General features: G+C 44.8%; 1 protein-coding gene across 1 annotated transcript in view; it reads right to left on the bottom strand.

Annotated features, from left to right (window-relative positions):
* Window positions 1–27358, bottom strand: part of SYNE2 (spectrin repeat containing nuclear envelope protein 2) — a 233618-nt gene that overhangs the window by 168203 nt on the left and 38057 nt on the right. The window contains exons 15-32 of the mRNA XM_082236352.1: window positions 26234–26330; window positions 25399–25586; window positions 24063–24227; window positions 23268–23393; window positions 22298–22459; window positions 21171–21305; window positions 20138–20293; window positions 19340–19557; window positions 17711–17786; window positions 15997–16088; window positions 13280–13403; window positions 11646–11788; window positions 10334–10481; window positions 8077–8663; window positions 7217–7396; window positions 6097–6247; window positions 3120–3278; window positions 2299–2460 (exon numbers count right to left, since the gene is read on the bottom strand). Coding sequence (XP_082092478.1) covers window positions 2299–2460; window positions 3120–3278; window positions 6097–6247; window positions 7217–7396; window positions 8077–8663; window positions 10334–10481; window positions 11646–11788; window positions 13280–13403; window positions 15997–16088; window positions 17711–17786; window positions 19340–19557; window positions 20138–20293; window positions 21171–21305; window positions 22298–22459; window positions 23268–23393; window positions 24063–24227; window positions 25399–25586; window positions 26234–26330 — 3069 coding nt within the window. The remainder of the gene's footprint in view (window positions 1–2298; window positions 2461–3119; window positions 3279–6096; window positions 6248–7216; window positions 7397–8076; window positions 8664–10333; window positions 10482–11645; window positions 11789–13279; window positions 13404–15996; window positions 16089–17710; window positions 17787–19339; window positions 19558–20137; window positions 20294–21170; window positions 21306–22297; window positions 22460–23267; window positions 23394–24062; window positions 24228–25398; window positions 25587–26233; window positions 26331–27358) is intronic.

Below are 27358 nucleotides of genomic sequence, written 5' to 3'. Positions count from 1 at the left end.
GTTTACTCCTTAGCCTTCCCTTCTCCCGAAGATGTCCCACACAGCAGCGGGGGAAATGTGATTAAATTGCATTAAAACGTAATCAGACACTAACAGAATTAAAACAGTGTCATGGATACGTGCTTTAAGGTAAAGGTAAAGAGACCCCTGACCATTAGGTCCAGTTGTGGCCGACTCTGGGGTTGCGGTGCTCATCTCGCTTTATTGGCCAAGGGAGCCGGCGTACAGCTTCCGGGTCATGTGGCCAGCATGACTAAGCTGCTTCTTGCGAACCAGAGTAGCGCACGGAAACGCCGTTTACCTTCCCGACGGAGTGGTACCTATTTATCTACTTGCACTTTGACGTTCTTTCGAACTGCTAGGTTGGCAGGAGCAGGGACCGAGCAACGGGAGCTCACCCTGTCATGGGGATTGGAACCGCCAACCTTCTGATCGGCAAGTCCTAGGCTCTGTGGTTTAACCCACAGCGCCACTCGCGTCCCCACGTGCTTTAGGGTGTGCTTAAGTCCAGGAACGGCAATGCTTTGTTTTCATACATGTTACAGAGACCCAAATAGCTCCATTCTGCACACTTATATTTGGCTATGGTGGGAAGGAGCTGTTCAGCACATTTCCCACCAGGATATCACTCCTCCTTGAATAGAAGTTGCCTTGGACCAAGGCAGACCATTGGTCCACTTACCTCAGTATTGTGTTCATTGACTGGGTTTTTCCCCAGCCCAACTTGTGATTCCAGGGACTGAATCTGGGGACCTTCTGCACACAAGGCAAATTCTCTGCTACTGAGCTGCAGCCCTCCTGCTTCCTGGGCTACTTTCAGTTCCCTGGTTTGTCCTCATGCCCTTTTCTGAACGCTTGAATAAAGTTACTGTCTCAAACATATGTTCACACCCCCACACTTAAAAAAAAGGAAAGCATTTCCATTATGGATCCAACACAGCACTTAGGTGGGAACTCTAAGGCTGAAGACCAGAGGGTGAGGGGAATCAACAACTTCAACTGCAGGGTAAACTGCACCGTTCCAATCACCATCTAGTTTAGAACCAGTCAACGGCATTAATTGCCATATTTTTTGCTCTATAAGACTCACTTTTTCCCTCCTAAAAAGTAAGGGGAAATGTGTGTGCATCTTATGGAGCGAATGCAGGCTGCGCAGCTATCCCAGAAGCCAGAACAGCAAGAGGGATTGCTGCTTTCACTGCACAGCGATCCCTCTTGCTGTTCTGGCTTCTGAGATTCAGAATATTTTTTTTCTTGTTTTCCTCCTCCAAAAACTAGGTGCGTCTTGTGGTCTGGTGCATCTTATAGAGCGAAAAATACGGTAATTGGCCGATAGATTTCTATGTTACAGCGGAACCTTGGGTTGCGAACGTGATCCATGCGGGAGGCACATTCACAGCCTGCAGCATTTGCAACCTGCAGCACCGTGTATGCGCACGCACGGGTCACGATTCGGCACTTCTGCGCATGCACTGAAACCCGGAAGTAACCCGTTCTGGTACTTCCAGGTTCGGCGCGGTGCGCAACCCAAAAACGCATAACCTGAAGTGTCTGTAACCTGAGGTACCATGTACTAACTTAAACCAACTGGAAAGCTCAGTTGGTTCTTAGAGCACGATGCTGGTTTATTTATTTATTTATTTATTTATTTATTTATTGATTGATTGATTGATTGAATTTATATAATGCCCTATACCCGGAGGTCTCAGGGCAGTTCACAGAAAAGATCACAATATAGAAATCAAAGTAAGAACAATAACCCAATAACACCTTCCCCCTTCAAAAAAGTCACATTTTAAAAGGGTATAGGGTGTCAATCAAGTCAACCAAAGGCCTGGTTAAAAAGAAATGTTTTTGCCTGGTGCTTAAAGGTATATAATGAAGGTGCCAGTCAAACTTCCCTGGAGAGAACATTCCACAGATGGGGAGCCACTGCAGAGAAGGCCCTGTTCTCATATTGCCACCCTCTGGACCTCTCGAGGAGGAGGCACACGAACAAGGGCCTCAGAAGATGATCTCAGGGTCCAGGTAGGTTCATTTGGGAAGAGGCGGTCCTGAGCCACAAGGTTGCAGGTTCAATTCCCGTATGGGACGGCTGCATTGCAAGGGGTTGGACTAAAGGATCCTCAGGGTCCCTTCCAACTTTGCAGTTCTATGGTTCTATGAGTCAGGCCACTGGTCCACCTGGTAGCGGCTCCCAGTCTCACCTGGAGATGCTGGGGATTGAATCTGGGGACCAAGTCAGGTGCTCTGTCACTGAGCCACAGCTATTCCCCATGCCACCCCCATCGACCTTACCTCCAAGTCTGCCAGCTCCTTTTCAGTCAGGCAGCCACCGTCCAACTTCTTCAGCTCTGCGTTTAACCACTCCTCGGCTGAACTTGATAAATTAAGGAGCTTGTCCCACAAAGCCAGAGCTCTTTCCAGATTTTTGCAGTAGTTTTCAGTCCATTCATTGACCTAGCAGGTCAAAAAAGATCGAAGAATAAATATTTCCAAGCGAGCGCCTTCGTCAGCAAAGGGAGCGTGAGACGAAGTCAGCCACATAAACAAGAAGTGGGGGAGGAGGGGAGGTTAATCCGTTGGATGGAGACAGTTTCTTACCAAATATGGCTTAGGATATTATCACATCAAAGACAATGGCAACACTCCAGATTCTAAAGACAGGTCTGGCAAGGTGGTTTGGGCTCATCAGATCTCATCACCTCCCCATAATGTGTCCCAACTAGTCCCAGACTCAAGCAGATCCAACATCTTCTTGCATTTGAAGAAAAGCATTCCTACAGCCAATCCCTAAGATTTGCGCTTCTGAAATGTTTCCTGGAGGGCTTAGCGTTCCCAAAAGGCGCAACCTATTAAAGCTGCTTGTCTATATCTCCCAGAATTATCCCTTAGGGGAGACCATGACACGAGACAGAAAGCCATACAGAACTGATAACCTAACACCCCAAACCCGCACTCCTTTAAACTCTTTGATGAAAGCTTGATTTCCGCCCCCTCCCCTTTAGGAGTCTCCGGCATACCGCATTTAATTCATCCGAAATATTAGTTGCGAGCCAGATTCAATTACTATAATGCATAACAGATCAGACCACCCTGATCATTTACTTTTTACATACATCCAGCCATCTGTCCACAATAGCGTTAGCCTCATTCTCAAAGGGAGGATCCTCCAAGCTTTTCATTTTGTTCAGCTGGGACTGAAGGCTTTTGCCAATCTGGTTTATTCTGTCAATGTCTTCGGAATGGTTGTTAAATTCTTGTTTGACCACGTTGACCTGTGGAAAAGTGATAATATGCACCTGTAAGCAACTTGCATTTGGGGCAATTTAAACAGGAAGAATCCTGGGTGCCTATCCATCTGAAATACAGTGCTTTTGAAGCTACCTTTAATATTTGTAATCATTTTTTTAAAAAAAGAAAAATAAGAATCAGAAATGAAACAAACAGATACCATTAAGAGCAAAGAAAAATACTTATTTTTAGTAACATTTTGTTCAGAATAAGGTCTCTACCAGTTATGTTCTCTTTCAGACGGGTTTTACAGTTCTGCCTTCTCCCTTTTTAGGAAGGCATGACTTGTCAGCCTGTTCATTTGTAGACAAAATTTGAATTATTTGTTTGCCTGCTCTTTTGTTTTTTAATAATTGTGTCCAGCCTCAAGCTTTTCCCATTCTAAAAATTCTAGGCTGCTTACAGTACTACTGAAAATGACAAAAATAGAGCATTAACACAGCTGTTTAAAACAGATTTTTAAAAAGAGAGAAACAAAGCCACAGGAATCCAATAAAAAGAACCTCAAAACTGCAACACCAATCAATTAAACATTAATTGATTCTGGTTTCCAGATTAATTTACACAAGATTTTGGAAGGGGGGGAAATACTGTTGCGTTATGGAGCATGTGCATATTTTATTTGCTTCAGATATTTTGTGCAAACGATTTTGGAAGCTACAGTTGTGTGAAATAAGAGTTGACTTTCTGAATTTTAAAATTGGAAGACCTATCTTTGGGTGTAAGGGCGCATCATAATCTAAACCAGTAGTTTCCAAATGAGGGAGACAACAAGGCACCATGTTTTGCTTTTTAACTTTCCATCTCAGAACTTTATAAGGCTGCTTGTTTGTGCACCAATGGAGCACGGGCATTGAAACCCTGACCTCTAGCGTCTGGCGATTAGACAACATTCGCTAACTAGGTCTTTGTTTTCTGGCAGACAATGAAGTCTGTTCTGCAGTAGATACAGCTGGGCAGACGGTGAGAAAGTAGGGCAAAGGGCTTGACGCAACAGATAGCAGCGAACCCCCTCTCGTATCCTTTCCATGGGGAAAATAACGCCGAAATTTTGCAACCTGGCTGGTTTCTTCCCTTGAGAGAGAGGTGTATGGATTTGGGCGCTTGACACTTATTTTTAAAAAGAAATAGTTTTAATTTAAACCTATAGGACAGTTTGTACGTGGGATTGGTATTCCTGTGTGTGTCTGTGTGTGTATGTGGAGTGGCATATAATGGCTCTGAGAATGCGGGTGGCACTGTGGTCTAAACCAGGGGTCAGCAATCTTTTTCAGCAGGGGGCCAGTCCACTGTCCCTCAGACCTTGTGGAGGGCCGGACTATATTTTGAAGGGAAAAAATGAACGAATTCCTATACCCCACAAATAACCCAGAGATGCATTTTAAATAAAAGCACACATTCTACTCATGTAAAAACACACTGATTCCCAGACTGTCCGCGGGCCGGATTGAGAAGGTGATTGAGCCTGATTTGGCCCCCGGGCCTTAGTTTGCCTACCCATGGTCTAAACCACTGAGCCTCTTGGGCTTGCCGATCAGAAGGTCGGCGGGTTGATTCCCCGTGACAGAGTGGGCTCCCGTTGCACTGTTCCAGCTCCTGCCAACCTAGCAGTTTGAAAGCACACCAGTGCAAGTAGATAAATAGGTACTGCTGTGGCAGGAAGGTAAACGGCATTTCCGTACACTCTGGTTTCCGTCGCGCTGTTCCGTTGCGCCATAAGCAGTTTGGTCATGCTGGCCACATGACCTGGAAAGCTGTGGACAAACGATGGCTCCCTCGGCCTGAAAGCGAGATGAGCGCTGCAACCCCACAGTCACCTTTGATTGGTCTTAACTGTTCAGGGGTCCTTTACCTTTTACCATTACCCATAATGGCTCTCTGCATCACTGTCATTGCGATATTTCAGCCTACACTTGGGGTCACAATATTCAAGACCAAGGGTCATAGGCAGCACTCCAGCCACTCTCTATATGGTCTGTCAGGTGGTGGCTGTGGTTGCTCGTGAGTAACCAGGAAAGACTCCGACCTGTCTTTTACAGGTTTTATTGTGCAAACTATTTAAAGTGCAGATCTACCAAGTGCATGTCTGTCTCAGTCACTTGCAGAATTCGGGAGTGGCCCCTTCCAGCTTCTCCCCCAACAAAAGAACTTCGGCACCCCAAGCCTCTTCCTTCCCTCCTTGCATTTCACCCCTCTGCGCAAGGTGGGCGACGGAAGTGGCATGCCTCCCTCCTGGCCAGTCTAGCTAGGTGAGGTGCTGGGGCTCTCAGCAGCATCCTCGAGCCCTTTCCTCGCTTGCCTGGCCCCTTCCCTCTCTTCTCCACTGGAGGTGTGGCTTTTCCCACCGCTGGAAGAGGAACTGCTCTTCTGTATCCCAACGCCCCCCCCCCGCCTCCCTCCCCTGTCCTGATGGCAGTCCCCTGACTTGGCCCTTGGAATTTTCATCAGGACACACATAGCCACTATGAATACCGGTTGCTGGATGCAACAAGAAGGCAGAGGTCCGGACCTACTTTCAAGCTTCCCTTATACTTTGAAGCAGAGGTGGACAATCTGTGGCCCTACAGGTGTTGATGGGGTCCCTCCAGTCAGTTCCACACAACATGGGCATCCATCAGGGATGTTGAGAAATGGAACCCAACAACATCTAAGGTTGACTTCTTTCAATTTAAAGCCTACCTTTGCAACCATACAAACCCGTTTCTTATTTCATTATATTAAAAAATGAAAGCTAGGATTCCGTGGCCACCATAAAAATTGTGCCGCTTTATCTGCTTTTGAACGGTACCGCTATAAACTCACCATGGCAATTATCCTCTGCAAGTTCTCTTTTCCCATGTAAGAGACTTGCTGAGACAAGGTATGCTCTTGCTTCTGAATAATGCCTGTCAGACAGTTTTTGCAGCTGTGATATTGCTTCAAGAGCTCCATCACTCTTGCACAGTGCTCCTGCCTATTTGAAAGAAAGCAAAGCAAAAATAATTGACATGTTCGTAGGATGGCCTAAGCCTGAAGGCACTCGTTTTCCAAATCAAGAGATCTGGCTTTTAGTACAGAACCCAAGCAACATCAAGAAGGCCACAGGTTTACGGTCTTGCTTTGCAGCCACAGGAACTAGAAACTTGCTTTTGAAAAAATGAAGCAAGGCTTCATTTGGAACAGGAAGATATTTTAAAGTATTTCCTGACCAAGAGGATCCAATGGACATCCAACCAACTCCAGGAAATTTAAGCTTTATATAAAGGAGAAAGAGAGAGAACAGGGTCACTATTCTGCAGCAGAGGTTCAACTGCATACCAGAAATTTAGGTTTCCGCAGTTGAAATAGATCAAAGCATTCTGGCACTACAAATCCACTTTCTTTAATTAAAAAACGACAGTTTTTGCAGTAAGGAAAGTTAGGGGGGGAACTGTGCTAAAAAATGGACAACTCTCAATTGATGGGAAGTTACGTTTCCATCAACTGGTAGCTTTTCATATGGAGCAGAATTCCATTGTGCAGTCTCCTCTTTGCATGATGGCATAGTGCACTCCCTCTAGCCCAGGGGTTCCCAAACTTGGGTCTCCAGCTGTCTGTGGACTACAATTCCCATCAACCCTAACTGCTGGTTCTGCTAGCTATAGATGATGGGAGTTGTAGTCCAAAAACAGCTGGATACCCAAGTTTGGAAAACTCTGGTCTAGAGGGGAAGCGGTGATCTCCCAGCAGGTGGTTTGCTGCTGCTTACCTGGGAGAGAGGGAGAGGCAAGGCGGCAGGGAGGCCGGCACTGCAAAACTATGGGCGGAGCCAATATGGCGCTTGCCCCTCCCACTCTCCTCCCTGTAAGCAGCACTGCCAGGAGGTCAGTTAAGAGCCACTGCCCCACCCCACTGTCCAGCTCCGGAAAATGTTGCACAAAATCACGCAAACTTAGCCTCTCACTTTTCGGCAATGGCAAGCTTTGTTTTCTTCCACAAGCCTTCTGTGAGTTTCCACTGCCGCTTGACTTCTTCCCCCTGGCCATTTGCGGACCGCGAAAGCCGGCTGGCGACTTCATTCAAGGACCTCATCTCCGCAGCTAGGCGGTCCAGCTTCTGCCGCAGTTCGCTGATCGATTTCAACCTAGAAACAGGAAGAAGTCGCATCAGTTTTTGTCACCTGTGCTGCTGGGTATTTAGGGTGTTGATGAATACAATTTCCATGCCGCTGCCTGGTATAAAAGCTCCTAGGCGTGCTATGCTCCTCCCACTTCCACAGGGTACCTGACTGTTTCTCAGTTTTGTGATTAAAAACAATGAACCCTAACATGGGCATAGCCAGGATTTATTTGGGGGGGGGTAGCCTTTATGTTAGGAGGACAGAACCAAGTTATCTGCAATACAATTGCTCAGTTAGTTAAGTATTTCTATTTACTTCTTGGATTTGGGGGGGAGGCAGCTGAACCTATGAACCCTAAAGCAATAGTCATATACATTGGTATCTCCGGTTACAGACGCTTCAGGTTACAGACTCCGCTAACCCAGAAATAGTACCTCGGGTTAAGAACTTTGCTTCAGGATAAAAACAGAAATCACGCAGCAGTGGTGCGGTGGCAGTGGGAGGCCCCATTAGCTAAAGTGGTACCTCAGGTTAAGAACAGTTTCAGGTTAAGTACGGACCTCCAGAACAAATTAAGTTCTTAACCCGAGGTACCACTGTAGACACCCCTTTTCTTTCCCCCTAACCCATTTTCCATTTTCCCGAGGCAAAATATCCTCAACTTTATTTGACTGAATCTGAGGGGGGGGGGAGAGAAACCTCACCTTTGCTGAACAGCAGGGATCGTTGGCTCCCTCAAGCCTATTTTGCTGATCTTAACATGCACGTCTTGGATGTTTTTAAAGAGATCGCTATTCTTCGAGGTAAATTCTTCCTGAGCCTCCCTGTTCTGGTTGATGTCTTGTTCCTCCACGGAGCCAACCGCAGGGTTTTCGTTCACAGGTAACGCAGCGACGAGGTCTTCGCAACACATCTTTCTCCCGCTTTCGTCATCCTTGATGTAAATGCTGACTTGCTTCAACCTCTCGTCAAGAGATTTGGCCTCCCTTTTTATCAGAGAAACCTCCTGAATCATAGCTTCCCCGGGGGATCCTGGGGCGAGGCTGAGAGGCACAGAGGCACCCGAAGACTGTTTCACGTGCGTCAGCAAAGCCAGAAAAGTTTCCATGTCGCGCAGGATTGTCTCAATCGCCTGCATCTTGCAACCCAGCTCCCCCAATCGCACTTTGTATTCAGCGGCGACTGCGCTTGCTTCTTCCCAGTCTTTGGGATCAACCTCTGTCCTTTGACGCCTGCCTTGTTCTAGCAAGCTGCACTGTTTGGTACAATTTGCTATAGATGTCTGCATTTTCTGAAAAGCAAGGGATTGCAACGGCGATAAGAGAAATTGTGCTATAACAAGCAGCCCTGAGCATCAAGTCTCCTGGTCCCTTTCAACTCTATGATTTTGCTACCTGTCAAGCATAGGGGGTGAGCGATGGGACCCATAGGAAGAGCACGTGCTCTGCATTCCCTGAAGGCCCCTAGGAGCTTAAGCTCTTGGGCATCTCCAGGAAAAAGCGTCAAGTAGCCAAAATAACACTTAGGGAGTTCCTGTCGTCCTGTGTTCCTCAAACTTTGGTTCCCAGCTGCTGTTGGACTACAACTCCCATCATCCCTGACCAGTGGTCCTGCTAGCTAGGGATGATGGGAGTTGTAGTCCAAGTTGGGGCCCCAAGTTTGAGAAACACTGTACTAGATAATGCTGGACTAGGCAGCTGAACGGTTGACTCAGCATAAATAGCTCAAACAGCCCCTCTTCCCACATAATAATAATAATAAATTTTATTTATATCCCACCCTCCCCAGCCGAAGTCGGGCTCAGTCAGATTAATGGCAACCATTGGGCTAGAGTTCTGTGAGGATTGCCAAAGGAGGGAGTCAGGCTATCTCTCTGGCTTCTCATACATGTTGCCACCACTCTCTTAATAATAATAATAATAATATTTTTTTATTTATACCCCGCCCTCCCCAGCCAAGGCCGGGCTCAGAGCGGCTTACAAGCAATAATATAAACAAGTTGAATGATTACAACTTAAAAACAAAATTAAAATACAACATTAAAATATTGAAACATTAAAATATTAAAATGTAGCCTCCTCGCAGGAGGAGAAGGAAAAGAAAAAAGAAAGAGAGGGAGGGAGGGAATCAAATTGGCTCCAAGCCAAAGGCCAGGCGGAACAACTCTGTCTTACAGGCCCTGCGGAAAGAAATCAGATCCCGCAGGGCCCTGGTCTCATGAGACAGAGCGTTCCACCAGGCTGGAGCCAGTGTTGAAAAGGCCCTGGCTCTGGTTGAAGCCAATCTAACTTCCTTAGGGCCCGGGACCACTAGGGTGTTGCTATTTATGGACCTTGAGGCTCTCCGTGGGGCATACTGGGAGAGGCGGTCCCGTAGGTACGAGGGTCCTAGGCCGTGAAGGGCTTTAAAGGTCAAAAGCAGCACCTTAAATCTGACCCTGTACTCCACCGGGAGCCAGCGCAGCTTGAAAAGCACTGGATGAATTATAGAATACCTCTTGAGAGGAAGTAAGCTCCTCTTCGTCATCAGGGCAATTCTGAACATTGCACCACCTTGCTACTGGTTCTGGAACAACTTCCCAATCTTCTCTGCCTAGTTTGAGAATATTCACAAAAGTAAACCATCCCAGATCCTGTGATTGGCATCTGAGATCCTTTTCTGTGTTCCTCTTCCAGGCAAGGTCTGAAGGGTGGTGACACAGAAACGGGCCTTTTTCAGTGGGGGCGCTCTGCTTGCAGAATGCTCTCCCCAGTCACCATCTTGGTCTGTTTTTAGGCACTAGCCAAAAACTTTCCTTTTCGCCTGGGCTTTTGGCCCTTAGTTTGAAGGGCTTCAAGTATTTGTGGCCTCTCTTTAGTGGGGCAGGATCTGTAGGGGGTTTAGAAACAGACTTACTGGCCCAATCTGGGAGCCCTTTGTTAAGCCAAGATGAGATTCCAAGAAAGAATAATGAGCACAAACCTTCACTTTCTTGAAGGGAAGGCTAGTGTTATTTAGCACGCTCCGGGGAATGTCTCTCTGGCGGAGCTCTTCGTCCGCGTTGCACAGCTGAACCCATTCGCTTTCCACAGGTGCTAGAAGGGCCAAAACAGCCTTTAAAGAGTGAATCCTACAAAAGAAGAGGATAAATTTGATCAGGAGACATGGAGAGGAAATCAGCTGTGGCTCAGTTATAGAACACCTGTGTCAAGGGCGCTTCCCTTTATCACTACCCAAAGGAGTCTCAAAGCGGCTAACAATCTCCTTTCCCTTCCTCCCCCACAACAAACACTCTGTGAGGTGAGTGAGGCTGAGAGACTTCAGAGTCTTGTTTTTTGGGTAAGTTCAAGAAGGTGGTAGGTAAGTTCAATGATGTTCCCGGTAGCTGTGAAGTGCAGACGGAAGACAGGGTGACAAGTTCTATCCCTGTTTCGCCCTAGCAGTCCATAAAGTTGAAGAGCTGCTATTTCGCCCCCGAATAGCTAAGCTATTCAGTTCTTTATGCTTAAGCCAAAAAATTGTTTCTATAACTACATTTAGCACTAACAGTCACATTAATGGCTCGAGACTACTGAGGAATCCCAGAAAACTGTGCTCAGGGAGCAGGCTATCAGCCAAACCCAATAAACTGGCCCTGTCGGGGCGAAATAACAGCTCTTCAACTTTATGGACTGCTAGGGGGAAACTTCACAGCTACCGGGAACATCGTTGAACTTACCTACCTTCTTCTTGAACTCGCCTAAAAAACAAGAAAAAAGAAAAATTGAGCCAAGAAGTTGTAAGAACTTAGTAAAATCTGACACTGCAAGTTCACTTTATTTTGGATAGCTTGTAAGTTTTCATGGCACTTCGTAAGTAGTTGTCTTCTTCTCACAAATCTGATAAATGGTGAAAAAATGGTTTTTGAACAAAAATATTGTGTGAATAATTGTCGCCTATGTGCTGTACAGTTTGCACAATCATTATTAACGGCACAGGTTGCATTTCTTCAGCAAATATTTATTTACAGGGCACATTTTTCATTTTTTAAAAAATTGAGCCTGGCGATGTACAGCATGCAGAATTGCAATAAGATCAATGAAAACATCAATTTAAAAATGGCCGGGGAAAAGAAAGTCATGTTTCATATTTATTTCTGCAGATGTCCCTGGAGCGTAACACACACACACACACCCCTTGATTACTGGCCCTGTGAGCTGGGGCTGAAGGGAGTCCCAACAACATCTGGAGGGAACATCTGGCGGGCTGTCCCTGATAGTCCAACTCCTCCCCAGTCTCTATGTGCAGGCTGTACCTCTCCTTCAGAGCATTCCAGGCTCTGTTCCACTCTCTGAGCAGCTCTTCCTGAGACTCATCTGCTTTGCCGGAAAACTTGCCCAGCAGCAAAACCATCTTTTCAAACTGTTTCCAAGAAGAATCGCCTTCGCTCTCCAAGGCCTGAAACAAGAGAAAGAAAATGCTGGTGATAGAAATAACGAGAGGTGCAAAGGTCAGCAAATATAAAATGTTAACAAGGGGTTTAAATGTTAATGATAACGTGGCAATTGTTCAGATATAACATCCACAAGGATAAATATGCATTGCATGACTTGGATGTTGTTGTTTTATTCTGCTATGCAGCAAACACTGTTTTGTTCTATAAAGCTGAACAGCAAGCATATCGAAATGTTTTATTAAACCTTCAGATAGTGATATTTCAGTTGCAGACCACAGTTTTCATGGTTTATTTTTTCATATAAGTATTTTTTTAGTTCAATTTTTAAATTAAACTTCTGTTTTACATTTTAGAATATTCACTTAAACAACCTTAAAATATCAATGACTTCCCTTCCTCTCTTTCCATGGTTCATTCTGCACAACATAAACCCCTGCATATTTTATATAAAGTAAACCATTCAGTATTCCATTTTACATCCATTAAAACTTATTTACACCGCTGAATTTATCTTAATGCTGCCCACATTTTCAAATAAACACAATTTTCCTCCATATATTCAATAAACATTTTCTAGTCTTCGTGCTCTCTTATTCTATACGTTAGGTCCGCAAGCTGCTGATATTCCATCAATTTAAGTTGCCAATCTTCTTTAGTTGGGACTTCCCTTGTTTTCCATTTTTGGGCTAACAAAACAAGAGCCACGGCAGTGGCATACGTAAATAACCCTTTCCATTCATGTAAGTATTTCTATACTGCCAAGTCATAAACCACCAGAGCAGTGTGATGCATTAAACACCCACAAAGAGCAAGACAGATAATCATTACAGTGGTTGCCTAGTAACAAAATAAAACATTAAAAAAGGTGCAAAGTCCTGTCTGTCACCACAGAAAAGTCATCAAGAGATTCCTGAAAGTCAAAAGCGAAGAACTGGCTGCCAAATCCCTGCTGGAAGTGTGTCCCACAGCAAGGGACCGACGACACTAAACGCCCAACTTCTAGTAAGGCCTCTATAATGTAAAGGTAAAGGTACCCCTGACCGTTAGGTGCAGTTGTGGATGACTCTAGGGTTGCGGCGCTCATCTCGCTTTACTGGCCGAGGGAGCCAGCATTTGTCCACATACAACGACATACATGTGGCCAGCATGACTAAGCCGCTTCTGGTGAACCAGAGCAGCCAACGGAAATGCCGTTTACCTTCCCACTGGAGTGGTACCTATTTATCTACTTCCACTTTGACGTGCTTTCAAACTGCTAGGTTGGCAGGAGCTGGGACACAGCAACGGGAGCTCACCCCATCACGGGGATTCGAACTGCCGACCTTCTGATCGGCAAGCCCTAGGCTCTGTGGTTTAGACCACAGAAGCCCCTTTGGATGATCTCAGTGATCAAGCTAGGATATAAGGGCTCAGGTGATGCCTGAATGCAGCACTGCATAGGTTCTGATTATTCAGATATCAGCCTTAATACACAGTAGGATTTTGCTATTTACCTCCAACTCTTGCAGCTTATTCTGAAGGCTGAAAATATCTTTCACACCGCCAGTAAAAGCAGATGCTGTTTTTTCTCTGATGGTGTTTAAGCAAAGCTTCAGATTATGTCTTTCTGTGTGGTAGCTAGAGAAAAACAACAACTATTATTATCATCAGCCACGAGGAATATTCATAACCCACCCTTCGTCTAGGCAGATACCAGAGCAGGGTGCAACACATAAAAATATAACACACAATGATAAAATTATAACAATATAACTCTGCAAATGACAGAAGCAATGGAAAATACAGAGCAGACTAAAACATCACCAGTAACTAAAACATACGTCATGCTGGCTGGAGCTGATGGGCTTTGCTGTACAAGCTAGAGGCCACCATGTTGGCTATCCATTGATTAGACCACTCACCTCTTTTTCCTGGGCAAAATAGGCTCAACAATATATGTCAGGCATAAGAAGAATGCACTTTTCATGTGATTCTTCCTTTTTTATTTTTATTTTTTACTCATTTCAAAACACAAGCAAGCCGTGAACCAAAAAGTCAAATTACCGTATTTTTCGCTCCATAGGACGCACTTTTCCCCTCCTAAAAAGTAAGGGAAAAAGTCTGTGCATCTTATGGAGCGAATGTGTGTTCCCTGGAGCCAAATCGCTGTTGTCCTGTGCTCCTGGGCTGCTCTTTGGGGGTGGGGGGAGGAGCCACGCGGCTCTGCCGGCAGCCTCCGCTTTCCCCTGAAGCCCGGACACGGTTTGCAAGCAGAGGGAAGATTGTGTGCTGCTGGGGTGCTTTTTTGGGGGGCGGCGGGGGGGGGGGAGCTACACTGCTCTGCCTACAGACTTTGCTTTCCCCTGAAGTCCCGACAAGGTTTGCAAGGTTTGCAAGCAGACGGAAGGCTGTGTGCTGCTGGGCTGCTCTTTGGGGGTGGGGGGGAGGAGCCACGCGGCTCTGCCGGCCGCCTCTGCTTTCCCCTGAAGCCCGGACAAGGTTTGCAAGGTTTGCAAGCAGAGGGAAGATTGTGTGCTGCTGGGGTGCTTTTTTGGGGGGCGGCGGGGGGGAGCTACACTGCTCTGCCTACAGACTTTGCTTTCCCCTGAAGTCCCGACAAGGTTTGCAAGCAGACGGAAGGCTGTGTGCTGCTGGGGTGCTTTTTTTGGGGCGGCGGGGGTGGGGAGCCACACTGCTCTGCCTACAGCCTTTGCTTTCCCCTGAAGTCCCGACAAGGTTTGTAAGCAGACGGAAGGCTGTGTGTTCCTGGGGTGGAGGGTGGGGGTGGGGAGCAGCAAATTGCTGTCTCTCAGTGCCTCCTAATTCAACAGCAAAGGATTGCCTAACTGGATTCTGAGCTCCATTTGAAGTTTAAAAATAGTAAGTTTGGGGATTTCTTCAAGTAGCAGTTTTGCAGAAATAGTCATCAATACATGCAAAGCATCTCCACAAACCAGTAATAGTAATTTCAGCTAAAACTGAGCAGGTATCTGGCTCAGGAACAGTTTAAACTGCACAGCTATAACCAGACATCCTGTGTGTGTATGGACCATGTTCCTAGTAGCTAATCTTTACTGCTGAAAAGAGGCTCTGATATTCCACTCCAACTCTATAATTCATTATACAAATTCTTACAAGTACAGTCCACCTATACTAAACCAAAAACATTGTGTTCTCTTGGTATTGAATGGAAGCTATTTATCTGCCCTCTTTTCCTCCTCTGTTCTTTGCTCAGTCACTCCATTTTGAATCTTCCTTTCAAAACAACCATGCCTGTTTTGAGAAAACTTCAGAGATTTAGGAACTGGAGCACAATCATTTGATCTTTTTGCTGTTCCTCCATACTCCAAGCACTTCTCATTTGCACAGCCCTGGTTTCTCTCCCTGACTATTAATATTCTTGATTAATAACAGTAAAATGCTCAAATTTTAGTTTTTGTGACTGCTGCCAATACTGACTTCCCAGTGATAATGAAAACAGCTACATTATAATGGAATGTGTCCTTTTTTCCATTCTCATCATTATATACCGTGGCTCGCTTTAAAGCAGCAAAGTGAACAGGAGCCACACACTTTGCTGTTTTAAATAGTTTAGTACAACATTTGAGTCAGATTTTTTTTCTTGTTTTCCTGCTCTAAAAACTTGGTGCGTCTTTTGGTCAGGAGCGTCCTATGGAGCAAAAAATACGGTAAGACAATACTGAACAGCCAATTTTGTTTCATTGATTAGGAAAATACAAATTTGCCATGGTGATGATTTATTGAATTTCTATGCCGCCCCAAACCCAGAGGTTCCAGGGTGGTTCACAGAAAAGATCAATGTAAAAACCACAATATATATAATCAAAATAAAAGCAACAACCCAGTAACACCCCCCCCCCCAAAAAAGCCACATAGGATGTTGATCAGATCAGATCAACCAAAGGCCTGGTTAAAAAGGAATGTTTTTGCCTGGTGCCTAAAGGGGTATAATGAAGGCACCAGGTGAACTTCCTTAGAGAGAGCATTCCACAGACAGGGAGCCACTGCAGAGAAGGCCCTGTTCTTGTGTTGCCACCCTCTTGAGGAGGAGGCACATGAAGAAGGGTCTCAGAAGATGATCTCAGGGTCCAGATAGTTCATATGGAAAGAGACGGTCCTTGAGGTATTGTGGCGATGATGCAGCTTTGCTCCTGATACTTTTGGTATAAATTTATTCATTGCTGCTTCCACATTCTATATTGGGCAGTACCTCTTTTGTAATTCCTTCAGAGACAAGTCTCCGTGTTTTCCAAACTTCTCTGCACTCTGAAGTTTCTTTTCTAGTTCCACGTCTCCTGGACCCTGGACAAAACATCAAAATCTCAGTTTCAATCCATAATAGCAAATTACAAACATACATGTAATTTTATTAGAGCTTTTTCCCAGGTCAGGGGGAAGGGGGAGGAGAGACAAAACTTTCATGATACTAGACTAGAGGCTCTATTTAAAAACATAACCTCAATAAACGCAAGAAGTTTTTAAGCCATATGGAAAATTTCTGCCATACACTTCCAGTTCCCTATTCAGAGTCCCCTACATGCACCAATGATGCTCTTGAACATGGAAGTTTTCCCATTAGTTTTAATGCAGAGGGAAGCTCTGTATGCATGAAGAAGCTGTTGTACACATGAGCAGTGGGCATCTTTAATAATAATAATAATAATAATAATAATAATAATGGTTGCAGCCATTTTTTCTGCCCAGAATGCCCAGGAATTGCATTGGATTGTTAGGGGCAAAAGGAAAGGAAAGGGTTGCCAGAAGAAGCGGTGAAGCTAAAAATACAATTAGGGGGTGATATTGAGGGGTGAGACCATAGAAAAGCCCCTGAATTTTGAATAGGGTTTTTTTTAAAATTATTAATTAAATTTATACCCTGCATTTCCTCTCCGAGGAGTCCAGAGCAACAAACAGATGCACAATTTAGAAACAAAGCAAAAAAGCTCTAAAATTGTTAAGGCATTCTAAAAAAAAAAAAACAGTTTATAACATCTAAAAAGCAGTTTCAGTACACCATTCTAAAATCAATTATAGTTAAAACATTATTTCAATCCAATGGTGGTTCTCCTTTTCTCCCACCTAAAAAATCTGGTAAAAAGTTATCACCCGAGAACTTTTTTTAGTTCAGCTCTACTCACAATACATGCACATATAACAGTAGTATACTGCAGGTTAGGGAATGGGAAACTGCCAGCCCTCCACATGTTGTTGGACAACAACTCCCATCATCCCTCACCACGGCATATTGGCTGGGGCTGATGAGAGTCGAAGGCCAACAAGGTTCCACACTGCTAAGGCCAGTTTAAAAATGCTTCAAACAAATGCATATATGAAGATATAGGAAAGCAGGACTAGAGCCAACATGGGGAAATCACTGGGAAGAACAGGTCACCCAAGTTTGGGGGGGCAGAATTCCTAATGGCACACGCCAATCAGAAGGTCGGCGGTTCGAATCCCCTCAATGGGGTGAGCTCCTGTTGCTCGGTCCCTGCTCCTGCCAACCTAGCAGTTCGAATGCACGTCAAAGTGCAAGTAGATAAATAGGTACCACTCCGGTGGGAAGGTAAACGGCATTTCCGTGCGCTGCTCTGGTTCGCCAAAGCGGCTTAGTCATGCTGGCCACATGACCCAGAAGCTGTACGCCGGCTCCCTCAGCCAGTAAAGCGAGATGAGCGCCGCAACCCCAGAGTCGGCCACGACTGGACCTAATGGTCAGGGGTCCCTTTACCTTTACCTTATTCAACATTTGAACTTTCTGCAGCAGTAGGTGGTCTCGCCCCGAAAGTATAAATAAGAACTAGAGTGTCACTGATACTCTGGGAATTCATGCTTGCATTGCTGAACCTACTCTGATTCATTGGGAGCAAAGTGTCTCATGGGAAGCATCCCTAAGGAAACTCTAGAAGCATATCCAAACGTCTTACCCTTTCAGTTGAAAACCCATTGCCAGGATTAAGAAATGATGTCTTCTCTCCATTGGCAGAAGCAAGGGCAAACTCTCTGGATTAAAATAACAACAACATCAACACAACATGCAAAACAAAGCAATTCCTGTATTGCAAGGGGTTGGACTAGATAGATGGCCTTTGGGATCCATTCCAACTCTACAATTCTATGATTCTATGAAATGACCATGCGTTTTTTCAACTATTATGTTCATCAATGGTTTACAGGCCAGGCTTCAATACGCTGAAAACAATAAACTCTGAATTACATTTTTAAATCAATGTATAAAAACACAGCTACATGAAAAGTACAGTTGCCCAAAGAGCAGAAAATTTGCTTTGAGTATAGGGTGCTAAGAATAAAATATTTGATATATAATACGGTCCACACGCACGATCACTGAAAATGGAATGCGGAGTTTCCCAAAGTCCTGCAGGCAAAGTATAATTCCCTGCGCCCACCTGCAAATTAAAATTTGACATACTTGTTCATACACCCAAAAAGATTAACTTCCACCGCAAAATTACATCTGGTTCTTCCACCCAACAGCTGTTGTTGGTTTTGGGGGAGAATAAGACGGGCCAGAAGTTGCAGCACCCTGGAGAGCTCCCAATGAGCAACTTGCTCCTATGAAGAGTGGAAGCAGACTTCTTAAGCTCCTGCTCTCAGCCTCTTTCTCTCTCAGGCTCCACCCTCTATAGATTCTTGAACCCGCTCATCTCCAGATCAGCACTCCTCCTCTATTCCTTGGTGAGCTCCTGGTGGGGCCATTTGGTTCCTGGGGCTCAGAGTAAGGTGCCCTGAGGATCCATGCTGTGACTCTACAGATCCAGGAGATTTTTCCTGGGACTCGTGTTCCTTGGCCTCAGCTGGTCTAGCTCCTTTGCTGCAAAGTCTGCAGCCTCTGACCCACCCAGGGTCTTGACTGCTGCTGGACCCTGGCGTCATGAAGGATAATGCATATAAAAGCGAAGAAGGACCTGCCTTCTGTGGATCACCTGTTATGTGTTTGCAAATGAACACAATAATCTGAGAAGCCCCCATGAAGCAGTACCAAACCGCCCATGGGCAATACCCACCCTCTCTAGTATGCCCCAACTGCAGCTAGAATTTTGTTAGCTAAGAATTGGAAAACACAAGAAGTCCCAACAGTGGAGGAACGGCAGATGAAGATGATGGTCTTTTCGGAGCTAGCCGACCTGACCGGAAGAGTCCGCGACCAGAAGGAGAAGGAGTACCAGGAGTAATGGATGAAATTCAAAGACTATTTAGCTAAATATGCTAAGATAACTTAATTGGAAAAACTCGCAAATACCAGATAGGCCTAGGATTTAAATATGTGATGTTAGAGAATAATATCTTTAAAGTTAAAATGAAAAGGTTGAAAGATGTTAAGTGATTAATTTTATGAGAAAATTGGTTTTGGAAAAATGTTACAATGAAATACACTGAAATTCTGCTAGGGGGATTTGAGGAAGTCACTTAACAATGTTACTAAGATTGGATTAAGATGTATGTATGTATGTATGTATGTATGTATGTATGTTTGTTTAAAAATTCTGGAAAATCAATTAAAAAATTTGAAAAAAGAAAAAAAAAATACCCACCCTCTCTTGGGTGAATGGCTATCGGCTGCCATAGACAACAGCTCGCTGTGAACAGCCAAAGCCTGCCTCTGAATCTCTTCCTTCTTCCGCTCATATTCTACAACCGGGGTCTTTTTTCCAGCCTGCTTTTCTTCCTCCGTCATGTTCTTGCTCATGGCTTTCAGGGCTTGCAAGGAAGTGTGTAGCTCGCCCAGGACACCTTGCTGAGAAAATATCGCCTAAACAGATAGAGGAATACAAAAATCACACTTTTCGATGATTTGTCAAGACACGCTTCTTTACTCAGACTTTTGATTGGGTGGGTGCCTACCCTCTCCCTGCATTAACTCACACTGCTTCAACTTGCCTCTGTCACTTTCCCCTAAGCTGTTTTGTGCTTTCGTTTCATGATTCTGTGACTTGTTCTGATGGTGACATTTCTGTAACCCACCCTGGGACCATTCAGAGAAGGGAGGGCTATAAGTACTAGAACAAAACAAAACTGCCTGCAGCAGTTTCTTAAGGTAACCCACATCTTGAGAATCAAAGAGAGAATAATATAGTCGTACCTTGGAAGTCAAAAAGAATCTGTTCCGGAAGTCTGTTTGACTTCCAAAGCATTTGAAAACCAAAGTGTGGCTGCTGACTGGATGCAGGAAGCTCCTGCAGCCAATCGGAAGCACCATCGGATGTTTGGCTTCCAAAAATTGTTCAAAAACCGGAACACTCATTCCGGGTTTTGACCATTCAGGAGCCGATTTGTTTGGGAGCCAAGGCGTTCGAGATCCAAGGTACAACTGTATTGGTTTTATGCAATACCTCATGTTCTTCAATGAGCCCCTTCGTCTTTCCCGCCTTGAGAAGCTTCTTTTCTTTATTTATTTGCTTATTGAGTTTTGAAAAGGCATTGTTCAGCTTCCCTCGTTCGATTTCCATTTTTAATTCAACATAAGACACGATTTCACAGCGAACAGCCTGCAGAATATGGGATACATGTTCAGAAACGACGGTAACAAACAAAACAAGCAGGTTAAGAGGGGTATTTCGGAGAGGATATGGTGGAGACAAGACAGGTTCTACCCTAACCATCTTCCAGGGAAGTCAATTTATTGTTTTTATATCCCAGCTTTCCTCCCCCGAGGAGATCAAGAAGAAGAAGAAGTGTTTGGATTTGATATCCCGCTTTATCACTACCCGAAGGAGTCTCAAAGCAGCCAACATTCTCCTTTCCCTTCCTCCCCCACAACAAACACTCTATGAGGTGAGTGGGGCTGAGAGACTTCAGAGAAGTGTGACTAGCCCAAGGTCACCCAGCAGCTACATGTGGAGGAGCAGGGAAGCGAACCCGGTTCACCAGATTATGAGTCTATTGCTCTTAACCACTACACCACACTGGCATGCATAGTTTCCCCCTACTCAATCCCTGTGAGGTAGTTTAGGCCTAAAGGTCACCCAGTGAGCTTCCTGGCCAAGTGGGGAACTGAACCCTGGTCTCCCAAGTCCAACAGTTTAATCACCAGACTGGCTCTCTAATCTCTCAGTCCTAGAGGACAGATAGGACTGAGAATACAAAGACTCAGAAAAGTCCAGTGCACATTTAGCCAGTGCATGGAGGACAGAGCGGGACCAGGCCTACGAGGTCCACACAACGACACCCGTGGCTTTCCTGTGAGGCTTATAATCAACCTCAATCTTGAACCTGGGTCTCCCTGGACCAAGCTGATAACTAGCTCCCACATCACACCAGCTCTGTCAAAAAGGCCTTTAGAGCATCACACCTAACAAAAAAATATCCCCAAGTGGCTTCTCTGTGATTAAAAGGACTCTTGGTCTCCCAGGTACATTTTCTCACCTCCCATCTCTCGCGGACGTCTTTGCTCTTTTCCTCCACCGCTGCCTTTTCACAAGCGGGCAAAATGTCTTTCAATTGTTCTGCTGCTCTCAAAAACTTGCGGAGGATGTTGGTATCTAAGATGCTAAAAGCTTCCTGCAAGAAGGGGAAGGCAGGGGGATATAGCCTAAGATTATAGAATAATAATAAAAACACACAACCTGTCTAAAAATAGATGAGTGCCATGCCGGGGGGAGCCAAAGTGGTATGCTCTATAACACCTGTCAGTCCATCTGGATAGCCAATGGTCAGGGATGGTGGGAGTGGTAGCCTGGCCTCTTGAAGGGGCCCCTTTCCAAGCTGGCAGTATTACAGAGCTATACAGAGCTGTGCTGGGATTGAATGGCAAAGGAACCGATTTTGAAGGAGTTCATTGAGTCCATCGCTGGGGGACAAAGAGCCCAATCTTACTCAGCAACACTGTTTGTGGCCCGATCCTCAAGCCCAACATCACCAAACAGCATATTCAGTCAATGAACTCCTACTACAGTTCTCTAACATGGAAGGCGCCATTTTAATTTCGCTTCCACAGAGCCCTCAACTTAGCATAGACCCAGAGCATTGTGGGAGGCAAGTTAAAATGGCGCCTCCAAGCTACCGAGTGCTGATCAAAATGTTAGTTCACCAAGGCCCACTCATTTAAGGAGGCTTTGCCCTACCTTGTTTACCACTTGAGACAACAAGGCCATCACTACTACAACTAAGGTTAGAGAAGAATTTTGCCTGGTCTGTATTTTTAATTGGACCAACCAAATTCACACCTCCTGGACTAAAATATGGATCAGAACGCAATTACCCTTTCAGATTTTGCCCTTCTCCAAATTTTGTGATACATGCCAAAATGCATTTTAACAATGTGTATTTTGGAACAAAATGCTTTTAGAAACACGTACGTTGAGATAAAATACATATTTAAATAAAGAATTTTGTACAGATTTCTTTTTCAATGGACGCATTAGTATGGAAACAGAATACAACAGACTTATAAACAAACACGCGTGAAACTGACATGAACTGGAAAGGATCCATCTCCACCCATCCCTAAACACAGGATGAATTATGCAGTAATCAGTAACGGTTTGCCTCACCTCATGTTTCAAAACTGGTCCCTCGGGCCTGCTCTTTTGGCCAAGGATTTGCATAGCTTTTAAAATAGATGCTTCAAGCTCCTTGTGAGCATCTTCAAAATTTAGCTTAACCTCTTCTTCTGATAAAGACTCGTCCGGAGATAGTGAACCAGCATCAAGAGTCTAGGAAATAAAAAAGGCGGGAAAAGAGGAAAACAAGAACTTTTATTCACATTTTCCAGTAAAAAAATTTTTTTGAGGAAACTGTCTTTCCAGATAAGTTAAGGCAGGATGATTTGCTCACTCCCTCAATAGTCAAGGCCCGAAAGCTTCTTCTGTTGATGTGATCTCTGCAAGGGTTCAAACCCACTTCAAAAAGAAAATAGATTGGGATACAGGGCAGCATCCTGTAAAAAGGCTGGCTGAGTTCAGATGCATATAGAGGCTATGCGTAGCCTGGATTCAGGATCACACACCCGTCTCACTGCTTTGATGAACCTCTCCTGAAACTGGGTTTAGTGGAATCCATGGACTGGCCATAGGTTCGCAATGGGCCTAGAAACTTGAATGTGTTTAGGCCTGAACCACATTATTATAAGAGCATAAGACCTGCCCTGCTGGTTCAGACCAAGGGACCATCATGCTCACCAATTTGCTGGCATAGTACCCAACCAAATCCCTATGGAGAACCCACAAAGAGCACACGAGCACAACAGTACTTCTCATGTGCTCTAGTGACTGGCATAACACCTAAGAACTTGAAAGGTGTGTTTAGAAATCATGACTTGGAGCCACGAGCAACTTCAGAGGTCAAGCCTAAACTCATCTGCCACTCAGCATCAATGCAAACGTATCTGTGGGGCCCAAAAGCAGGACTGGTCTGCCCAGAAGATGGAGGGGACCCCCACTCTCCCGCTCCCGTTGTGCACAGCCACTGCACATTCATAGACTTTTGAACCACCAAACTGGAAAAACAAGGGCTCTTAAGAACCTCCTCTGGGCTGTCCACTGCAGGGTCCTCTGGTTCTGCTGTTGTGGGAGAATCCATTTTTCCATTACTGCCAGCTGCCAGCTTCACCTCCACCTCTTCCTCTTGCATTCCCAGCAATCTCATCTCCTAGGGACATCAAACGTCATTTGTTATAACCCCCCCAATTATTCAATTTCTACCAAACACCAATTAATGACTGGTGTTATCACTAATTCTGATAAAAATTAAAATCCTAGGTTGAGTCTCACCCTAAAATTTATCAGAACATTTGATTCTGTTTTATTTGTTTAGGTCTTAATGGAGACCATTGTTTTCTCTCCAAAACTGGTGTCAAATTAGTACAGCAAGGAAGGAGTGGGGAACCTCTAACCTGCCAGATACTGCTGAACTACAACTCCCATCAGCCCTAACAAGTGTGGCCAACAGCCAGGGGTGATGGGAGTTGTAGTTCAGCAAAACTTCTGGAGGGCAAAAGGATCCCCACGGCTACCTTAAAAAGAACTATCATATTAAGAACATTCACTGTTCTTGTCTTGTATGAGTTTGGACCTTCCATGGGACTGTCACAGATAAACTGTAGCTTTGTGCACATCAAGGTTCTTTTACTAATTAACAAAAAAAAATCTGCTAAGGATTAACGCCTCGTGCATCTGAGGAAGTGAGGAAGTCCATGAAAACCTATGTTACAATAAATCTGTTAGCCTAAATATTCCATGTTGCATTTTTATGCTTAACGATACCATAAAGCTAACAGCAACTCCACAAGGCTTTTTAAAAATATCTGCGACAACTCACAAACTGTGTTTTCTTTATAAGCTTTGCCCATTTTCTGTTCAGTTTCTTCAGCTCACTGGAAACGGCTGAACCCACTTCCTCGTTGCAGGATTCGATCAAAAAGTTCCCTGCTTCGTTGACAGATCCGTGCCGGGAGTTCCAGGCAGCCAACACTTCTGTGGGAACCTAGTACACAACACAACGCAACACAAGACAGTAAGCCCGCATCTCGCTCGCATTTGTCGTGGGCGATTTCAACCACACACACTTGGCTACATCTCCCTATGCCAGCCTCTCTCTCTCTTCCTCTCTTCCGCCTTTCCACAAACATGTGTCTTCCCTGGGCAAGTCCTGCTCATCATGGTATCTTTGGGAGTGGCGGAGATGGTTTCGCAAGAACTCACGAGGCAATTCGACTGCCTGCGAGAGATCTCGGGAGGATACCCGCTGCTCCCACCTGCCAATGGTGCCCTCACCGTGATCAGTTCCCGCCTGGAAACCTATGTCCCCACTGTGGAAGGATGTGTGGATCCAGAATTGGCCTCCATAGTCACTTAAGGACTCACTGTTAAAACCATGTTTATGAAAGACAATCTTACTCGGCTATGAGTGATCACCCAAGAAAGAAGAAGAAAAAGAACCTTGCAGGGTTCACCAAACAGGACTTGCCTGGGAAGAAAGGCAGAGAGCTTGAAAGCTACTTTGGGGCCAGGTCTACTTGTGGCTTCCAGATTTCCTCCAACCTCTGAGCCTTCCCCTTAGTAAAGGTAAAGGGACCCCTGACCATTAGGTCCAGTTGTGACAGACTCTGGGGTTGCGGCGCTCATCTTGCTTTATTGGCCGAGGGAGCCGGCGTACAGCTTCCGGGTCATGTGGCCAGCATGACTAAGCCACATCTGGCGAACCAGAGCAGTGCACGGAAACGCTGTTTACCTTCCCGCCAGAGCGGTACCTATTTATCTACTTGCACTCTGACGTGCTTTTGAACTGCTAGGTTGGCAGGAGCAGGGACCGAGCAATGGGAGCTCACCCCGTCGCGGGGATTCGAACCGCTGATCTTCTGATCGGCAAGTCCTAGGCTCTGTGGTTTAACCCACAGTGCCACCCGCGGCCCTGTGAGCCTTCCCCTTACCAGCTACCTTATAGAACGCAGCTGGCTAACCTTGGAGTGGCTGCCATAGAGTTGGACTTAAACACATTTCCCACCTACAGCTCAGAAGGCAATTTTTGTGTATACATGTGAGCCTTTGAACCAAACCCCTGCGTATAACGTTGAGTTGGTTGTCCGTCACATCTGGCGCTCACAATACTTCCCCAACCAATCGACCGTAAGAGTCAGGAAGAAATGCAAACATACATTCGGAGGGTGCTTTTTCCGCGTGTCTTCCAGCCAAGCCTGCAGCAAGCGGATATTCTCCGTATAGGTGTCCCAGGACAACAAAACCTTCCGCAAGGTCGCATTCACGTTGTCAATGTACTCGTTGCATCTGGAAACCTGAGATTCTACCATCTTAAATAATTTACTTGCATCCTCAGGATCAGCTCCTAGAATGTTAAATAACGATGCTGTCATTACCTATCGCTACAGTACTTGCAAGACTGCCTTTGCCCAGATATGCCAATTCCACTGCTTCAATATGCAGAACTGGCACATAATAACTGCTGCATAATATTTGTTCCAAAATCAAATTTTGGAACTTTGGAACTCCCCGCTTATTGACATCAGACAGGGGCCTTTGGTGTGCTTTTTTCGGAAATTGCTTACATTCTTTTTTTTTAGGCAAGCTTATCCAGACATGTAGAAGGAACTTGTGCCTTATTTTTTAGCTATTGTTGATTTTAGCCATCTTTAAAATAATTTCAATACCTGTCTTTAGCTGTTTTTTTAAATAACAGTTTTAATTTTATACTGATGTAAACTACTTAGAGAGGTGTGTTGGTTTACAACAGAGCAATATATAAAAAAAATCTTAAAATAAAAAGAAATTACAGCAGAGCAACGAGACTGGTTCCGACCCTGGTTCATTATCACAAAATGCCACGATGTGAGTCACCATTATGGGAGAAATAAAAATGGAAGAGAGCAACTTGCCAAAGCCAGGATCTTCTCAGTGAACACTAGGCCTAAGATTTCAACAATACAAGATGATAGGAGTCTAGATAGAAGCGTATTTATGCTTTTGAGGTCTTACCCAGATTAGAAGTGGTCATGATATTGTTCTGTTTCTCTTTGCATACTCGAAATGTGGTTTCCAGTTGACTAAGAAATCCTTTTTCTTCAATAAAACCCTGCCCACACAAACAAACAAAAAATAAGCAAAAAGATGGATTAATTTGAAAAATGCTTTCTGGTACAGAGATTTGGAAATGATCGAGTTTGAGATTTAAAAAATAAAGAAATCATTATTTTAACTCTTTTAAAAAAATTATTGAAGCGCACCTTACTGGCTCAATTATTTTGTGTTGCATCTTCTTTGGATAATTGCTTTTGCAATGCAGAGGGCGAGTTTGGAGAATTGGCTGTTAATTGTCACCTTTGTTTGTTGATTATTATTATATGGATTGTTATACATTTTACAGATACTGTTGCATTTGTACATATGCCACGATGGCAATCGGTGAAATAAAATAAGAGAGTAATGGAATATTTTGGTTCCTAGTTGGAAGGAAAATCCAACTAGAAACCAAAATATTTTCGTATTGGTTTGGCATCCCCTTGCTCTTCTCTATCGTATCACCTATTTTATGCATTACAACAGTCAGGTTGAGTCTTATCATCGTGAAGGATTGTGGCATTTACACCCCACCTCAGACCTGTCAGTCGTGTGGGCTTCCTGCCTAAAAGCTACAGTGACTGATATATAAACAGTGATGTGCTTTCAACGCTTGCTAAAAACAAAACAAAACTTGTTTTCCCAGGATTCTGCTGACCACTGATAGAAGCGGTCACTTCATTCTTTGTGAGACTACAGCTCTTTCTAATGCTCTAAGGCAGAGGTGAGAACCCTTTCCTCAGCCCAAGCGCCACATTCCCTTCCAGACAATGTCCTGAGGCCCATGTGCCAGTGATGGCTGTGGCCAAAGCCAAAAGTACCTGCAGCAGACCAAGTAAATTTTACCTTTCTGTGGAAGGCAAGTTTTGACACACACACAGACTCGCTTGCCCCTCTCTTAATAAGAAACAGGCATTATCAGAATCCAGGAACAGATTTCAGCTAGGCAAAAATTCTTGGGTGTAAGGAAGGTCTCTGGGATGTAATTTTGAGGGGTTCTGACAGCAAGGCCTAAGCGGGCGCATTTGACCCCCAGGCCTGAAG

This window comes from Podarcis vaucheri (genome assembly GCF_965113315.1).
Source record: "Podarcis vaucheri genome assembly, chromosome: 1".
In the NCBI taxonomy this organism is placed as follows: domain Eukaryota; kingdom Metazoa; phylum Chordata; class Lepidosauria; order Squamata; family Lacertidae; genus Podarcis; species Podarcis vaucheri.
Note: the sequence above shows the minus strand (reverse complement) of the source record. Positions and strands in the feature narration are given on the sequence as shown.